The sequence below is a fragment of the Anthonomus grandis genome, chromosome 2, assembly GCF_022605725.1.
Source record: "Anthonomus grandis grandis chromosome 2, icAntGran1.3, whole genome shotgun sequence".
Lineage (NCBI taxonomy): Eukaryota > Metazoa > Arthropoda > Insecta > Coleoptera > Curculionidae > Anthonomus > Anthonomus grandis.
The window spans coordinates 436,883-456,980 of record NC_065547.1 but is presented as its reverse complement, the minus strand read 5'-3'; the positions used below and the strand labels follow the sequence as shown (position 1 = coordinate 456,980).

Here is a 20,098-nt window from a genome sequence, read left to right as displayed (position 1 = left end):
GCTTCAACTCTATGAGCCTTGGGAATTATTTTCCTATTTACAAATAACCTAATTCTTCTCTTGATATTGTTTTTGACGATACTATCTACGTTGTAGCTTATTTAGCATGATAGCTTTTACTATAGGAACTGTTTTTTTTTTTAATTCTAGCGAAAATTACTTAATGATTTAGCCTATTTAGAAGAGTTTCATTAAATTATCAATAAGTTCCTATATTCATTGAGATAAATCTCACATTTTTTCCTCAATACTTTTTAGGATTAAGAGGGATACCCCGGCGGCGTATTTACATACTATACTACAGCACAGAGCACCATAGAACTCGGCGGCTCTGCACTGCAGTATAATATGTAGTTGAGAAATGGGCTTATTTATCACTACATACTATACTACGGTACAGAGCATAGAACGAAAAAAGTTTTATGTGATTTGTTTGGTGCAGTAAAATTGGTAGTAACACATTTAATTATTGTGTAATTATTTTGAATTTTGTTTTTTTGCTTGCGATTTCGATATACAAGATAAAGGGTGTTTAAATATTTAATGAATATAATGCGACTGGAAAATTTGAAAACAAATACCTACTGTTGTGAAGGTGTGTTATATTTTAAAAATGTTAATAGTAGCTTGTAGGCTTTTAAAGGTACGTAAATACAACTTTTAAATACGTACGCGTAAAACGTAATTTCTTTAGTCCATTCCTAAATTTGGTTTAATTTTAAAATATAAGTTTCGCTTGAGAATGTACAGATTTATATTTTTCATCATTAATCTGCTTGTATGGATAATACAGTGGATACAGATAATACCACAAAATAGTATTAGTACATAAGTTGATTTATATTATTCTGCAATTCATATGAATTAAAAAAACAAAATTATAAACTCGTTCAGTGGTTAAGCTTGGCTACGTTAAGTGTTTTTCTGAAGTTTGCTTTGAATTTTTTTGCAATTTCAGAAAAGTTTGCTAACTGTTTAAAATTAAACTTGTATAAGAAAGCTTGTAAAACATTTTTAATGATTTCATTTATTTATTTATTTATTTATTTCAATATACGGCAGAGCCAGTTTACAAAAACAAAACAGATAATACAAAATACTAGACAATATAACAATATAAATACAATACTAGAATTACAAAAAAAATATACCAAGAGAAAACCTCTGAAAAAACAATTATCAACAGGTCTAAAAACTTAACTTAACTAAAAACTTAACACTATCCAAGGAACGTAGGTTAAAGTGTAAGATTATTTATTTTTGATTTGAATGACCGTAAGCCGCCGGAAAATGGATCCAAACTATTTTCATTAAAGGAACGCAAGGTTCTAGTCAGTGGAGGAAAAAACCCATAGTTGGCCGAATGAAAAAGTAAACGAAACATAGAAGAGTTGATCCTTCTTTGACAGGTGTTAAAAGGAATTGCTTCCAAGATGGTAGGACAATGATATAAACCATTTAAGATCTTATAAAACGTTAAAGCATCAGAATAATGCCGTCTGACTTCAAGATTAGGGATATTAAATTGGACACTGATAGCATTATAGTCGATGTAATAATTACTAAAAATATTTACTTCAGCTCTATAAGCAAGGGATCTTAAAAATCTTCTTTGTACAGCCGCAAGGCGTTCAATATGAGAATCATAATAAGGGGACCAAATTACAGACGCATACTCAAGCACGGAACGTACCAAAGAGTAATAAAGTAATTTGAAACAATAAGGTGTACACTGAAACGAAAACCATGGGTTACAAGAGGCCTTTGAATTTCAGCTAAAAACCTCCGTTTTTTGACTAAATTGTGCAAATATACCACAAATGAAAATATCCTTGTATATCATCAGAAGTACCGTAGTCTGTACAGAAAGACAATTAAAGCAGCAAAATCTAATTATTATAGGGATCGCTTAAATATGTCATCAAATAGGCAAAGACAGTGTTGGTCGATTATTAATGATTTGAGACATTGCCATAGAATAGTATCTGAACCGGAGTTAAGACCTGATATTTTAAACGACTATTATTGTGATATACCTGATATCTTGCTCAAGGGCTTCATAGTAACATTGATCCCTTACACTATCTTCAACAAGTGTCGGTTGAGCTTTCATTTTTCTTTCATCCTGTCGATCTTACCGAAGTAAAAAATGAAGTCAAACGCCTAAAAAATCATAAATCATCTGGAGCTGATGGGATATCTTCGAGGTTGTTATTCTTTTTGCCTGATTCAGCCTTAAATGCTTTAGTTTCTGCCATAAACAATTCTTTACATATTGGCATTTTTCCTTCATGTTTAAAAGAGGCAGTGGTTATCCCTCTTCATAAGGGTGGAGATTTGGATCAGCCTTGTAATTTCCGTCCCATTTCTATTTTGTCTACCCTCTCTAAGATAGTTGAAAAACTTGCAAAAAGCAGAATTTTGTCCTTTTTACATCATACTGGCATTTTGTCTGCAAATCAGTTTGGATGTCAAGCCGGTAAAGGGACTCATGATGTTGTTTTTAGCTTTTTGGAGAGCATCTGTGTGTCCTTGAATTCTGTCATCGGCGGCAGTGTTTTGTGATCTATCGAAAGCATTTGACTTTGTGGATCATGGAATACTGTTATCTAAGCTCGATAAATATGGTTTTAGGGGCGTCGCGTTGCGATGGTTTTGAGTGCTATCGATCAAATCGTACTCAGAAGGTTACAGTGTCTGGGCGTTTGTCTGCTTCTAGATCCCTAAAATACGGCGTTCCCCAGGGTTCAGTGTTGGGACCACTGTCATTTTTACTGTATGTGGATGACTTGAGTTCATTGAAAATGCAGGGCAAGCTGGTTCAGTTTGCTGATGATACCACCATACTATAGAGCCATAAAAATTCTGATTATATTAAGACGTGTATCCTTGAAGACCTTCAGATTCTATCAGGGTGGTGTGCTTCCAACAGGCTCGTGTTTAATGTAAGAAAGACGTCTATTATGGGGTTTAAGTGCGATGTTCAGGGTCTGATGTTTGACGAAAATTCCCTCTTGCAGATTAAAGAGTGCTGCAAGTTCCTAGGAATTACCATTGATGGTCGCCTTCGGTTTGAAGATCATATTTTACATTTAGCTGGGAAATTATCTTCTGGATGTTTTTCAGTAAGAATGGCAAAACAAGAGCTGGGAGGGGTGGTTGCTTGTTCAGTGTACTTTTCACTTATTGAATCTCATATTCGGTATGGCTTGCCTTTTTGGGGTTTAACCAATAAGGGACTACTTAACATTGTGTTTGTTATTAAAAAAAAAGCAGTTAGATACCTGTGTTCTGCTAAGTTAAGAGATTCTTGCAAACCCCTCTTCATTTCTGAAAAAACCCTAACTCCCCACATAGCAAAATTATATACCTAGCATGTGCTTAGAATCGACTTTTACGTATAAGAATATTGGAAATATGTGCTGAGCATGTGCTAAGAATTATACTTATATGTACTGAGAAAATGCTCAGCATATACTTTTGGCCGCAAGTAGCATGTGCTATGCACTAGGATTAGGAATGTTCTAGGAATATACTGGGAATACTTGGCTATATATGCATAGCACATTCTTGGAACATACTTGCTACAAAAATCAGCTACATAAAATATGCTTATAAAATTTATTCAATAAAAATCACATAATGCAACATATTTTATACATTATCACACGCATTTGAGGTTCTTTTATTACATCTCACTGCATCTAAAAAAAAAAAGTTCCATTAATAGTTATTTCAAATCTGTGATGATGTATAGTGTTTTGGACTACGGAGATATAAAAAAATATATATATAAAAACAAATTTTTCTATGAACCACAGCTGGGTTTACAAAAATTTATTGTTGTTAAACAATAAAGACGTCAACATTTTTTTTAGATATCTAAAAAAATCTTGACATCCTTAATAAACTTAATATAGATTTTAAAAAATCAACAATATAAAGGAGCTTTTAGCTGGCCCTATTTTAATTTTGGATAATAAAATTCTTGGATTAAATTTATAACCATATGGTTCTACAGTTATAAAAAAAAAGGAATTACACAAACCACTATACATACTTACCAATTATAACTCAGGATAGGGTCATAGAGTGTCATCTGAAGTCAGCAAAAGTTCTGTTTCAGTTTTTTTGGTCACTATGCGTCTAAGTGAACGTTTACTTTTTGGTTGTTTTTTGTTGACATTTTACGTGATACCTCTTCAAACTTAACTTAAACACAATAACTAAAACTAATTAGAAAAATTAAAACCTATCAAACTAGGTATAAATTGAAATATTACAAACTAAAAAAGCTGTGTACGTACCTACACTAATACCTAGATCCTTAGCACACACAAGACAGTCTTCTTTATTGAAATTTCAATAAAACTCAGAGTCTTCTGAAGAATACCCCTGCTTAATGTTTCTTTGGAATTTAATGTTCCTAAACCTAACCCTCAATCCTCATTTATGTACATTGCCACAGTAAACCCTCACGGTATACACGATTTTGACTACGGAACTACAGGCCTCGTATTCTCGTATACGATAATAAAAATTTCTCGAACAAAAGAACAGAGAACGAAACGGAAAATAAAAAATAATAATAAACACCGATATTCGTTCGATCATTTGTCTATGACATCGATGGCGTCAAAAATGTCAAAAATACCGGCTGGCCGCACTACCGGCTGAGGCAGTAGCACCAGGTGGCGCTGTTGTCATGTTGTTTTGTATCATATATCCCGGTATATCATAAGCATATGCTACGCACATCGTCTGAAGTGTATCCTATAAAGTATTTTATAAGAATATGGCGAAATATTCTTAGCATATGTTATGAATAAATGCACGGGAACATACGTCTAAGAATATAGGTGGTACATAACTATATCTTGGTAGAACATGCTAAGAATATTCGTTCAATCACATTCTGGGTATATGCTATAGATATGAATATGCTTCTTATTGCTATGTGGGTCTTTTTTCACTCTTTATCTTAGAAAAAGCTGCTCTTATTCACAAAATTCCCAAACTACCCTCTGACACTGGCCATTTGACTCGTCGTGTAAATGATGTTCCCCTACCTATTCCTACATCTTCCCTTACCAAAAACTCATTCATTTATATAAGTAAAAAAATTTACAATCAGGTTCCTCTATGTGTTAGACATATATCGGATGTTAAGAAATTTAAAAGATAATTAAAGACGCTTTTATTGGCTAAGGCATATTATAACCTGGATGACTTTATTAATGATGATTTGAGTTTTTTTTTCTTCTCTAGTTTTGTCAACAAGTTTACCTTTATTTAGTAATTGATTGTTTTATTTAGTTATATTTAATTCAAGTATGTTCAAAAAGTTTTGTCTTCTTGTGTTTAATTTTGTTCATTGTTTTGTCAATTTTTGAAATTGTATTTTTGTTTTGTTTTTTTAGTTTGTAGGATGCTTGTACACAAGATTATTCTTACGTAATATAGCACCTTTTCTTTCTTTCTTCTTTCTTTTCAAGAAAGACAAACCATCTCCTAAAAATTTAAAATCAATAATAACTTTTTTAAAAATAAAATAAATTCTTCAACATGGTACTCTTTTCCAACTATTTTTTTTTCTCACTAATTGTATGGTAAAATCAGATTTTTGTTACTATTAACCATTTACCTAAAATTGAATCTTTTACCCAAACTTGTAAAATTAACATAAACCCTTCGACATTTGATATCACCAATCCAAACTATTTTTCTAGATGACCAAGGCGTCTTAATAACAATCCAGGGCCGTAACTTCAGCACCCAACTGAACCAATATTATTTAAACAGACAGTTCTACAACTCCTTCAACTTTTCTTACTCCCTGCCCATATCGAAATACATGCCGGACGAGTATATCAACGTCATTTTCCGGTAAGATTTCAAATAATAGAAAAACGCTTTCTTTTGTTTGAGTGTTCGCCTTAATTGTGTTTTTGCCTTAGATTTAATCAGCTGGTAGACAAAAAAATCCAAAATTGCCTGAACGACGTGAAACACCACGAGTGCCCCTACATCCCCCTGAGTATTTCCAGTGACGAAACGAAGAGGGCGCACAAAGTCGACCAGACCACGCCCAGTCACTACGACCGCGGTCAGAGTTGGACTTTCGACGTCGACATGGCCGACTTTCAGTCTAAAGTTATGACTTACAGGGTGGGACTGGGAACTTTCCAAGAGGTTAGTGTGAATTAACGTAATATATAAGTCAAACTGACCAGTAAATTATTTTATAGAATTTGTGTGACATACCGGAGAACAAATTGGGAGTGGAATTTGTGGTTTACAATTTTCACTTTTACAGAGACTGCGATGAATGACGTCATACGGATTGTCATTGAATCGAATCCGTTACATTCCAACCATGACTCGAATAACGTTTTTTTTTTATTATTATTTAATTTTTTTAAAATTGTTCCTCGAGTGTCTATAATTACGTTATTGTTTATTTTATTATGTGCAATTGTTTTTTTTATATGTTATGTTTTTTCTATATAGGGTGGCCGATGGCAAAATGTGTTACTAAGAAACACTTTGCCTGGAAGTAATTATTCAAGTGTCTCTTAGTGTGCAAATTTTTTTTCTTATTGACCACTCTGTATATTCCTAAAATCCGAACAAAGCTGCTTTATATATTATTAATTCTTATTTATATTTTTTTATTTAAAGAGTTATATTTTTACAAGTTTATATAATATATATATATGTAATTTTTGTTAGTTAATTTGAAATAATGCTAATAATACTCCTCGGTTATTTTTAGGTTATGGTTACGTACTTAAATGTTATTGGTCCAGTTTTCAACCAATTTTTAATTATATCCTTTTAGATATTGAAAATGCCTTAAAACGGTGCCTTTATTAGGAAATTTTACTCTCTAAGTGCAGTCGGACCATTAAATTAATAATTTTTAGTAGTAGATGAAATAAATCACATTCCATATACTAAAAATGGATTTTTGGCTCTAGTCTGAATGTTTCGAAAAGAATCTGATACAATCTCATTTTAGAATAATAACTAATATACTTTTTGTAGTTTTAGTAGCTAATATTACAATACTCCGGGAGAGTATAAAATAGACAAAATTACTATAGTAGTAGTAGTAGTAGTAGTACTAGAACAAGACATTGAAATTATTCCCTGTATAGATTTTAGGAAAATTCCGCAATAATATTTTGTTTTTATTTTTTGTGATTGTGTAAAATAAAGAAAAATTTGTTTTTTTTGGTGTACTTTATTCATTTAAGTCACGTCCTTTCACGACGGTCACTTGAATACCGACACGTTAAAGACAATGAAATACCGAGGCTGTGTAGAAACTTCAGTTGTTTCCTATACAGTTTTCCAACTGCCTGTAAGTATTAAAAAAATTATTTTCATGAAATTGGGTAAATAAAAGTATTTTTTGAAAAACCCCATTAATAAACTATTACAAAACTGTTTGCTGATAAAGTCACGCCCTTTAACACACGGCACGAATTTAGTGAAGGAAACATATAGTGACTTAAAAATACTAAAATTTTAAGGTTGTTTGGAAAACACATTCCAAACAAGTTAAACCCCAAATAAAATTGTGCCGGCACTGTGTTTTAGACAAAGAAATCTTTTACGTATGTTCGTCCCTCTTTAACACAATCAGACCGCCAAATTCCCGAAATCGGGGCGAATTAGATGCGGCGCGGACAAGTACGTAACGATTTACTACAGCCCCCGTCCCCCGTCGCGACAGTCACATTTCACACTCGCTCGAAGACACATTGCTCTTGTTTCTAGCTCAAAGTTTCCTCTCGCCACAAATTGTCGAGTGACAATTATTTGCTCTAATTGCAGAAAAATTGAAATTTGTATATCGTCAGCACCGGAAAAACCGGCAGCACTATATATTCTACGTTGATAACCTGCCAACTACAAATGTGTAATAATAATCCTTATTTTATACGATGAGAATAACAGCTAACTCCCGCCGATTCAAATCCACTTTGTAACCACAGCCAAGTCCACACAGCCAGGTGCATTTTCAATGGTGATCTTGTGAGAACGTGTAGGAATTGAGTTTAATGTGCATTATTTTAAGTTACTTCTAGTATTTTGGGCGTTTAAAATATTTTTTTAATTTAATAACACAAGAGGTAAGTTGTTAAAACATTGTTATCCAAATTGCATGCAGTAATTATTTTTTATTTAGCGGTAATTATCGTTTATTGTTTTAATAGGACTTGGCAGTATTTCTTAAAGGTTTTTTTTTTAAATATCATGAAAACAGTTTTTCTTCTTAACAAAAACTTACAAAATTAAATAATATTATTAATTAATTTTCTTACAATTAGACAAATTAAATAAAATATAATATTTTAGTACAGCAATAAGTTACTGTTATGGTATTTACTTTTATAGAAAAGCGTGTTAACCACAATAAGCAATAAATTGTTTGCCAAAAAAATATATATTTATGTAAACCCTTTTTAAATTATAATAGGTGATGAATCAAGTTTTTTTTTTAATTTAAGATGTCACGTGCCAAACGAATCCTTGATATGGCCATCGGTCAAACAGCAAATGAAACCGAAGACTCAGAGCTGGGAGAAGACCCTGAGCATAATACTTGGAAGTATTCTTTCGGGGAAAGCAGTGGTGTAGACTCAATTCCCGTGTCGTTGGAGTTACCAATGGATATATTAGACTCTCCCATAAAAGAAAATCAACCCTTTGAAAACTTCCAAATAGCCGAAAATGTGCAAATTGATTTTATTGACGAAAATGGGCAAAAATTAGATAATTGTGAAGAAGTTATTGTACTGAATGAAATTCCTTTACTGGACAACTTAAATGAAGCTCCTCGTGCTTCTACAGGAATCAATCATATTAAAAAACAATCCAATATAGAATCTACAATTTCTGATATTTCCGATGACGAAGCTAGCAGGTTGGTACCATATTCGGATTCCGACTCAGGCTCATCTTATAGTTATCCGACAAAAAGTAAAAAACGTAAAAAGCGCTTTCAAGTACAAGAATCAACGTGGTTTGCTGAAAAAAATTGAAAGTTAAGAGAAAGGGGTCAAAGTTACTTGGGACGAATAAAAAAAAATGGAAAAGGGACCTATAACAATCCAAAAAAACCTCGTACAATGAAGGAAAGGTGCAAATGTAAACTAAACCCTAAAGGAATGTTAAAATGCTCTGCAGTAAATGAAAGTCAAAGGCAACTTATTTTTAACAACTTTTGGAAAATGACTTCGGCGGAAAAAGAGTTTATGTAAACACTCTTGTCTTCTCTATGCCACCTAAAAGACACAGAAACCGACAAAAAGAAAATGAAAGTAAAAGGGGACAAACCCTTCAATATTTTTTAAGAGTAGGAGAAGTAAACTTTAGAGTTTGTAGGACAATTTTCATTACCACTTTAGGAATAGGTCGCTGGACGATACTCCATTGGAAACGGTCTTTTCATTCCCGTTCGCCTAATGTTCAAAGAGAAACGTCAATGGAAGGTCAATTTTTAAAATCATTGCCAGTCATGGAGTCTCATTACTGCAGATCAACATCAGAAAAAAAAACCTTTTAGCTGAGTGGCAATCTAAACAAAGTCTTTATGATTTTTACATCAATAATTGGTGTGAATCAAAAAATGTGGAGTCGCTTTCTATAGCAACATTTTCCAAGGCTTTTGAAGAAAAAAATTATGCCATTTTTCACCCGAAAAAAGATTAACCAATGCGAAAGATGCGTTAGTTACAAGGTTGGCGACACCTCGGAAGATAAATACAAGAGTCACATACAAAAGAAAAATGCGGCAAGGGAGGAAAAGGATAAAAATACACAAAAATATTATGTATTTACGGTGGATTTTCAAGCTGTGTTAATGTGTCCCGTATCTAAAGTGTCTACTTTACATTATAAAACAAAACTTCAAGTGCACAATCTTTGTTTTTATAATTTAATGAATTCAGACGCTTATTGCTTTCTATGAAATAAAGGTGAACTTAATGCTGAAGAATTTGCAAGCATATGGTTATTTTTTTTTAGAAAAAAAAATATTGCCAAATATTACACCTCCAGAAGATCCTAATGAAAAACCCTTATTATATATTCTGATGGATGTGGATACCAAAATCGCAACTGCACTGTGTCGAATGTTTTACTTAGCATTGCTATTGCCCATAACATGATAATAGAGCAGAAATATCTTGAACCTGGACATACGCAGATGGAAGTTGATTCTGTTCATGCTAAAATTGAGCAAAAGCTTAAAGATAGAGTAATTAATATACCTGCTGATTATATTTCTGTTTGCCAACAGGCAAGAAAAATTCCTACGCCGTATGATGTAAACTATCTTACTTACGACTTTTTTAAAAGTTTTAATTGTGTTCAATATTATAAAAAAATCAGACCTGGTAATGTTAAAGGAGACCTGAAAGTTACTGATATTATCGTGCTCTGAGATACATGCCGGAAGGAGATATTTTCTATAAAATTCATTTTTCGGACTCGTGGGAAATTCTTCCACAAAGGAAAAGCCCAATATCTAGAAAATATTTATGAGAAGATTAGTCAAGTGGAAGAAGAGTTCACTTTACTTGGAGAGAATTAAAACAGATTCCCGAAAATATGAAGATCTACAGGCTATAAAAAAAACTTTGCCTCGGGACTACCACATTTTATGATGACTTGCCCCATAAAACAAAGTAATTTAGGATAAAATTATGTTAAAAATATAATATTATTTTTCACTTATTTTTTACTTTCTTAATTCAAATAATTTTAGTATTTTTTTTGTAATAAAATATTAAACGATTACTAGTATTTTGGTTTTATTTAATATTAAGGTATTAATTATTATTATGGGGATAACCTGCCAAGTTCAGCCAAAATTTGAAATCACAAAATCCAAACCTGCCTATTTTTATTTATTGACTTAAAACAGTTTGTTATACACAGTTTTATATTGTTTCTATTATATTATCATTTATTTAATAAAAACCAATAAAACAAGGCAAACATACAATAATTTAGGTAAAATATAGTTGATTTAGGCGGTTTTTTTGACTCTCCTATAAAATAGGTAAAATGTGACTTGGCAGGTTTACACTTTAGGGCGACGATATTTTATTTGCTCTTAATCGTTAAGATAACGATTTTTATATTAAACCTATATATTTTCATGCGAAATGTGCTCAATTTAAGTACCATTTTGTGTGCAAAAATAACTGTACGATAGTTATTTTTGGCTCGGTAATTAAACCAATTGATAACATAAAACGATGTAAGACTTGTTAATTGTCTCTGAGTGTGATGGCTGCTACTCATGGTACCCGTGCATTGATACTTACCTGTTCTGGGTTCCGATGGTGAGAAAACCATACAAGGTAACCTTTTAAGTTTATTGTACTGTATGGCTGACCAATCTATTCAGATTTCATAATGTTACGTGTAATTAATATAAAGTACCTACAAAACAAAAACATTCATTGTAGTGCTTTCCTGATTTAAACCTAAAGTTTACTGGTGAATTAAGTGTCTCAATAAGTGTTATAGAAATAAAGAGACAGTTTTTCAATCGCTCTCCTTATATTTAAATTAAATTCAAATATAACTTGATACCAAATTCATGTAAAAAAAAGTATCAAATTTTGCTGGTATTTTTGATAATTTATTTTGTTGTATATGAATAATTTTACTGTTGTTATTTTAGTTAAGAAAAGCATGAATGGATGAGCGCATGACTTAAATTTAAGATTATTTGTTTTCGTTGAAATACACCCCAGTTTTCTTATTTTAACACTGATTGGGTGACTACAAAGATATTTATTTTATAACAAATAAATATTCTCACAAATGTAATTATTTGGTGTTTTATTTACTAGTTGCAGTCTAAATAAAGGTAAAGTAGCTCAGGGTTTTGGTTAAAATATACCCGAATAAAATTAGACTTGATCCGGTTGCCTCTGGTAAAAAAGTTCTTCTATTTGTACATTCAAAATATGGTAGCAGTAGCGGAGCAGATACGAAAATTTGATTTGTCCACTCTAGGGGTTATGGAAGAAAAATATAGACACAATAATAGACCTTTTAAAATCCATAATGAATGAAAAAACAAAGGATAGTATTTTTAAATATCTTGACATATTAATTATTTTCTTAGACATATAACAAGAAAGCGCAAATACATAGGAAAACTTTCAAAGGATTTTCATAATCTTAGCACTGATTATATCCGGGCTAGCAACGACGGCTCTTGCCGGTCTTTTGATTGATCCTTTCGTCGAGATTAGGCGCCATCTTTTTATGATTCTGGGTCGCATCTAGGTGCTTGGACTTTTGACTTGCTCGGAAGATAGGAATCGACTGGTCGGGATAGGTTTGGTTGCATGTATATATGAGGTCTGGGTGTGATGGTATTGGACGCGAGACTGTGGAACAGATCACGCCCCCTCAGATTGCGGAACTTTTAGCTAGCGAGAAAAGGTCGGGCGGAGGTGTGAACGTAACCGGTAATTTACAGTGTTTTTGGTGATGGATTAGGTTTTTGAGGGTCGGATTGGATTTTGTATAGGTTTATTTTTGTATGGTTATTAAGGATATGAATTGGGATTTGAGCACGTTAGGAAGGAAACAAACGGACACTGCGAGAGACTAGACCTCCACTCCAAGCAATAACTTGATAGCCGGGTTAGAATTTAACCTCTCAAGTTTTGCCATTAGGTTATCTATTTTCTTTTCTAAGATTTCAGGCCGTCCGGCAAGCTTAGAAGGTTCAGGAGATTTGTGTATTTAATCGACAAATCGGGCCGTTTCATGTGCGATGATATATTGCCATCCTTTGGCTCCGCCCCTCTGTTATTAGAGTCCGAGTTGGTTCTCAAGGTCTCAGCGAAGCTTTTTTTTTGATTGTTTGTGTTTTTTATTATGTTTGGGTTTTTTGGGTAGCGCCAATAGCTCGCCGGATGGTCACCGCCGCAATTGCAACACTCAGCCGGGGTTGCTCTGTTCTTTTGACATTCTGAATAGAAATGTTCGCCCTTGCACTTGTGGCAACGCGGCTTTGCGTTGCAATTACTCAGGACATGACCATATTCCTGGCAGCGATGACACTGCCCAATTTGCTTTCTGTTTTCAATGGTCTGAGTCTCAAGCGCTCAACGCGGACCCTAATCTTTAAAATGTTGTCGATTTCGAACACACTCTCCTGTTCTTTGGGGACGAGGAATCTGATGAGGTCCGTGGATCTTCGTCGGCCTGGGCCAGTTTTAAACCAGCCCAGTTCCTCCGGCTCAAATCTCTTCGCCCTCAGCTCCTCATCGACCTCTTCTAACTTGAAGTTTTGGTCAAGTCCTCTCAATATCACGTTTAGCTTCCTATCCTCCTCAAGGAAGAAGGAATGGAATTCCATTCCCTCCTCCTTGAGAAGACCTGTTAATGCTCGGTGGTCATTTAGGGAAGAGTGCTAATCCCAGTCTGTCTTTTTGCACTTTTAATAATAATAATAATAATAATAATAAATGCCTTTATATTACGAAAATAGTTACAAAAGTTATTATCCAAAAATGCGGCGAGATCTAGCCTGGGGCTACTCTATCTAACCGCACTGCTAACTTAACATACGAAAGCATAACAATGTAAATAATAAATAAATTGAATAAGTTTTAACCATTACGAAAAATATACAGAAAAAAAAAAGAAAAAAAAAAGAGAAGCCTAAAATTATAAGAAACCTAAAATAGAATTTTGCTTATATCACATGACGTAATTAATTATTAAAATAATTATAATTATATATAGTTTATAAAAGAAAAAAGTAATTAGTGATATAACTTAAAATTAAATGAAATATATATTTTTTATATTTTAGTTATTAGTTCGCAGTGTTAGAAAAGTTAGATTTGACAGCTTTTCGAAATAAGACAGCCGAGGTTTTAGCTTTAAGGTTATTTGGCAATGAATTATATACCTTAACCGCACTATAACTGAAAGACCCTTGGAATTTGGCAGTTCTATGATTTGGTATCAAAAGGTTTGCAGAGTAGCGCATTTCACGGCCATGTATGCTGTTATGACTGGATAATTTGTCATATAGATATTGGGGAAGTTTATTATGGAGTACCTTATAAACAAGAACAGCCATATTGATTTTATAACGTTCATCCAAATTCAACCAGCCAGAGGCATGAAATAACGGGGTGACGTGATCAAATTTTCTTCTATCGTAGCAAAACTTTATTGCATTTTGTAGCATTTGTAGGCTTAACTTGTCCTTTTGAGCAAGAGCTGGCCAGAAGAGTACACTACCATAGCTAATTAAAGAGAGAACCAACGAATCACTTAATTTGAGTTTAACATCAGAAGATAAAATATCCTTATGCATGTATAGAATTCTCAATTTATAATAGGCTTTTTGTAAAATACTGGAAATATGTTTTACAAAATTAAGCTGATTATCAAGAAGAATGCCTAGGTTTCTTTCGCAGTCAGATGGTTGTATAATATTTCCATTGATAATAACATTTAAATTCAAATGATAAGATTTAGGCATTCCAAAAAGTAATAGTTTAGATTTAGTACCGTTGAGAGCCAGCCCATGAAAATTAGACACCTGTACAATTTGATTTAAATCGGTATTAATGCGTGCTAAGCCAGTATTCAGTTCATTTATCGGAAAAGCTGAGTAGAGTTGGACGTCATCTGCATATTGGTGAGACTTGCAGTTATGCAGGAATTCAGAAAAATCACAAGTATAAATCGAAAATAGTAGTGGCCCCAAAATGCTGCCTTGAGGAACTCCCTGATTAATATTTAAATATTCTGAAAAGGTGGAATTTAAGCGCACTCTTTGCTTTCTATTACTTAAGTAATCACAAAGTAGACTCAGCGCCGACTCGTGTAATCCAAAATATTTTAGTTTGGTAAGAAGAAGAGAGTGATCCAGAGTATCAAACGCTTTGCTATAGTCCAGCAGCACTAATGCAGTAACCTCTCTATTATCCAAAGCACTAAAAATATCATCACATACATGCAATAGTGCTGTCATGGTACCATGCTGCGATCGAAACCCTGACTGAGTACTAGGAATTATGGAATTAAGTCTAAAAAAATCATTTAATTGCATATACATGGCCTTTTCCAATATTTTAGAAAGGGTTGGCAATATACTTATAGGTCGATAATGAGAAAATTCCGTAGGGGTATTATTTTTTGGGATGGGCAGTAAATCAGCATTCTTCCATTCAGATGGAAATTTTGATAATACAAGTGCTTTATTAATTATAAAAGTTATATAGGGTGTTAAATAAGGAACTAAAAGTGAAATCATTTTAATGCCCATGCCATCAGAACCAGTTGCAGTAGATTTTATACTACAAATTATTTTTTCAACTTGCTTTTCAGAAACTTCTTTAAATTGAAATAGTTTCTTAACATTAGGGTGTACTTTATTGGTATACTTAGTTTTAAGGCCATTATTAGTGCATACCGTATTTACCTTGGGAATGCTATTAATAAAAAAAGAATTAAGTCCATCAGGTGCGTTTTGAGAATCGCTAATAATTGAGGAAGGAGAAACTTTAGATGTTATGTTAAGAGAATTCAATGTTTTCCAAAAACAAGTAGGGTTAGATTTAAATTGTTCATTCAAGTAGGCTTTCTTTTCGCTACGTACTGCACCCGTTACAAAATTCCTAATTTGTTTGTATTCATTAAGCGCAGCATCAGTTTTTAGTTTTTTATACTTCGTGTGGGCTTTTTGTCTAAGTTTCATCATAAATCGTATATTGTCAGTAATCCATGGAGCTTTACTTTTAGTGAACTTGGAGGTTTTAAAGGGCGCATGAATATCAAATACATCAATTACGTTTTTTTGGAAAAAAGTTACCATTTCATCAATATCAGTAAAGTTAAATATATTTTGCCAGTTAATTTTTAAAATGTCATTAAGAAAATCTACGAAAACAAAATTTGAATAGTCCCTGTAAGTACGTAAAGACTTTGGTGTACGGGTTTTTTCAGGTTTCAACTTACTTAATACTAAACAATGATCGGATATGTCATCCATATTAATAACCTGCACATCCGTGATTAAGCCAGGAGCCGAAGTAACAAGAACATCAATTAACTTGGCTCCAATATTTGAAATTCGAGTTGGAGACTGAACCACTTGGGTTAAATTATATTTATTTAAAAGACTGTTAACACAAATATACCCAGGGCTGCCAGTATCCAACATATCTACATTCAAATCTCCCCCAAAAACTACATTATCAGAATGAGTTAAAAAACTAACTATAGAATTTTCCAAATCGTCCAAACAAGAACCAAGATTAATAGATGGTGGTCGGTAAAGTGAACCAAAGATTATAACTTTGCCATTAATTTTTGCGCGGAACCATATTTGCTCTAAAGCACTAATTTGTGGTGGGGCGTCTAAAACTTCAAATTTTAAAGAACTACGTATATAAAAAGCGACACCACCGCCACGTCCATTTCTATCTTTACGAATAATATTGTAATTAGAAAGATTAATACCACCGTTTTTAATCGAATCGTTTAACCGAACGTTAAAAGTTTCGGATCGTCCAATTATATCATATTCCTCGGCCTCCACAAACTCGTAAAAGCTGTCAAACTGTGAACAAAGTGAACGTACATTAAAGTGAGAAAAATAATAATTATTTTTGTTGCATGCTTCAGACATATATACATTTTAGAAGCATTAAAGTTTTCTCCGCCAACTACGATACAGTAAAATAACCAATATGCTATATATGTAATAATATAGTATTCTTTAAAAAAACTGAACAATCCATATAATATGTATATCTTGTAAATAAATACAAAAATCACCTAATAAAAAAAAAAACAACTTTGCGAAAAAAACTAAATTATATGCATTCTTTAAGTTTGAAAAGCCAAGTAGTTTTATATATAGAGATATACCGTAACTATTCTAACGATAACCTTATTTTACATCGTCAATTTTATTAATACATATTTTTTGTGAAGTTGCCGGGTTCCAGCGAAATATCTCACCAAATGTGGACCAGACGTTATTGTGACCATATTTTCGTTTAGCTTCCAGAAGCAAATGGTATCTACGAGACGTTAAATCTTCAAACAAGGATACGGGATGATTTTTCAGCATTTTCTTCTGCATAAAAATCTGGTTCCTTTTAATATTGCTAATAAAACCGGCTATAATTGGGGAAGGGTGATCATCGTTGCCTTTAGGAAGACGAAAGACATAATTGAAATCATCAATGCTACATGAGACGCCTAACTTTTCTTGAAAGAATTTCGATAGATCAACACCCAGGTCTTCATTCGCCAACTCTCTAAAGCCGCAAATTCTTAGGGAATTTCGTTTTGAAGCTTGCTCCAGATCATCCAAACGAGTTTTGACGTTATCGATTTCTTTACTGTTGTTTGTTACCGAATCTTCTATCTTCTTAATCGCATCACAGAGCCTGTTTAACTTAGTCTCCAAGGCTCCAATTTTAGTATCAAATTTTTCTTCAATTTTTTTCAAAAAACTAGCACAAACCTTGGAAATCAGTTTTTCGATTATATCTTCTTCCAGGCGATTAGCGCTTCCGTTACGGGTTGTAGTACCACCACAGAATAAACGATCTCACAGAATAAACGAGATCGTTTATTCTGTGGTACCACCTCCCATAATACAAGTACTCTCTAATATTAACCAGCAGTCAAATCTCAAATGATTGGTACTTTAATTAGTCAGATTATAAAGATCAAACCAATTATGTTCAAAACGACTTACTCAGATCATGGTTAACACACTACTTCACCAACTTATAATAAAATTACTAATTATTAGTGAGTATTTTCTACATATATAGCAAAAGTATGCGGAGCTGAAAATGTGCTTCTACTCGGACGTAAACATCGCAATTGTGACATTTTTACAATATTAATTTTTTTTTCACAAAATAGTTTGTATTTTGCGGCCCAGTTTTTTGTGTCTCTTAACACTACTTTTGGGACTTTATTTATATTTGTGATGGGATCAGTGCTCTTCCCCTTGCCCGCCAAGGAGAGATTATTTAAGGGCATGTAGAGTGGATTATTTTTTTTTTAACTTTGGAAAGGGATTTTCAGTAGAGTTTTTGGTAGGATCTTAAGCTGACGATGATGTTGAGGGGCCTGGCTCCCTGTTTATGGGTATCTCAGGGTAAACCGGTTCCGAGGCCGGTTCGTCTCCGTCTTCTGAAGGCGGAGACAGGCCCGCGTCTTCCCTGGTTCTTTTATTTTTGTGTTGATTTTTATCACTAGCCAGACTCCCTTGATCTGTCAGTTTCTCTTTCAGTTTGGAGTTTTTTATGGAAAGGGTTTCATTTTGGATCAGCACCTCCCCGAGTTTACCTTTGAGGTCCGAGATCTGCCCATTGAGAGATTGATTCTCTGAGATTAACTTATTAATCTTCTGTTCAAATAGCTGTATTCTCTCAATGATCTGAGAGTTTTTAAGCTTAATCTCATTCATCTCGTTAGCACTTCTCTCAATTTGCAAATCTCGTTCCCGAATTTTTCAAAGGATTCTGAGTGTACTGTCGCTTTTTTAATATAAGGGACGGAAAGGGGTTTAAAGGGAAAAATATTTTCATATCCCAGAACCAAATTTCCTATCAAATGAATGAAAAAATTGAGTAAAAAGAAAATACTCATTACAAAGTATCATAGAGGACAATGCGTAGCTCAATTAAATCGGTCATTTCAAAAACGACTTAAGTCAGAAAACTAAATTTTACAGGAGAAGCAAAAAACTAATACTACACAGAATAAATTAATTTTTAATGAAAATGCATTGGGGAAAACCCTAGTATATTAAGCTATTTGAAAAACACTTACCACCCAGAAAAAAAAATCAACCGTTTTTTTTAAACGATACAAAAAATGACTTAGGTCATTATTGCAAGGAATAAAAACAAATATTAGAAGAAAAATATATATTATTGCAAAATTGGACCACGATGACGACGGTACCAAGCCAGGCTATATGCACGTGATCCGAGACGTGATCCTTATTCGGCATATTTTTTACATTATAGAGATAGAAACCAACCTGACTCATACTGGTATAAAAATAATTTCAAATGCCTGAAAGATTAAAGAAATGCCCGCAGAAGCCAAAATAAAATAAAAAAAATATTGTCTAGAAGGTAAAAGCTATCTACAAAACTCTGAAAGAAAACCATAAAAACCTTACAGCAGAAGCCTGGAATTTATTCAAATACATAAACGAATACCTAAAATAAGGTGAGAATTATTTAAAAAGCCTGGGATAAAAGTGTTACAAACAATTTTTAAATACGATAAATAGTGGTCTGACCAAAAACCCAAAAAGATTATGGAAATTTTTAAACAAAAAACGGAGGTTCTAATAAAATTCTCGATAGTATCCATAGAAGCCGAGATATCGTCCTTAAATGTTTGGGTTTTTTCATTTCTTGGGTATACCCCCTCGTATCGAATTTTTACATTTTTTTGACTGGTATATTAAAAATTCGTATTTTTGTTCTAGCGCTTCAATCTTTTGTCTTATAGTATAGTTCCTTATTTTCACAACATAATATATCAATTTTACATTGTAATGTCTCAATAATTTAATTCTAGTTTTTCTTTTAGTTATTTCTTAACTCTTAACCGACCACCGATATTTGGGCATTATAAAGAAAGACACAATAAATATTTAATGTATACTCTCTATTTATTATTTTATATAGTAATTTATAAAGAATTAAAAATAATTCAAATAATAGTTTTCAAACGTTTGATTTACATAGTTACAACTAATATAGATATTTAAAGGAATTTATTTTATATAAACCAAACTTACAAATAATTGTTCGTTTTTTTTTTAGCGAGTGAGTGTAGCCTCTTAATTAATAAATAAATATTTTATACGAAGTTTGATATTAATTAAAACAATAATTATAAGTATATCATATCAAAAATCGATATAAAATATTAATAGCAAAACTATGGAACGGATTGATATTATTAAAATAAATGTTAAATTTTGATTAAACTTATTGTAAGTTGAAGTACAGCGATTTTAATTTTGAATGATTAATAT

General features: G+C 32.8%; 1 protein-coding gene and 2 long non-coding RNA genes across 3 annotated transcripts in view; 2 read left to right on the top strand and 1 right to left on the bottom strand.

Annotated features, from left to right (window-relative positions):
- LOC126747670 (myelin regulatory factor) overlaps positions 1-7,235 on the top strand; it is a 64,034-nt gene extending 56,799 nt beyond the window's left edge. The window contains exons 16-18 of the mRNA XM_050456428.1: positions 5,730-5,886; positions 5,958-6,192; positions 6,249-7,235. Of these exons, the coding sequence (XP_050312385.1) occupies positions 5,730-5,886; positions 5,958-6,192; positions 6,249-6,332 (476 nt within the window). The 3' untranslated portion in view covers positions 6,333-7,235. The remainder of the gene's footprint in view (positions 1-5,729; positions 5,887-5,957; positions 6,193-6,248) is intronic.
- LOC126747674 (uncharacterized) lies at positions 3,608-4,480 on the bottom strand. Its single transcript, XR_007664321.1, has 3 exons — positions 4,308-4,480; positions 4,065-4,232; positions 3,608-3,704 (listed from the first exon to the last, which is right to left on the bottom strand). It is a non-coding gene; the product is annotated as an uncharacterized LOC126747674 (long non-coding RNA).
- Positions 7,236-7,573: 338 nt separating the features above from the next.
- On the top strand, positions 7,574-9,963 carry LOC126750392 (uncharacterized). Its single transcript, XR_007665713.1, has 2 exons — positions 7,574-8,141; positions 8,520-9,963. It is a non-coding gene; the product is annotated as an uncharacterized LOC126750392 (long non-coding RNA).
- The last annotated feature ends 10,135 nt before the right edge of the window (positions 9,964-20,098 follow it).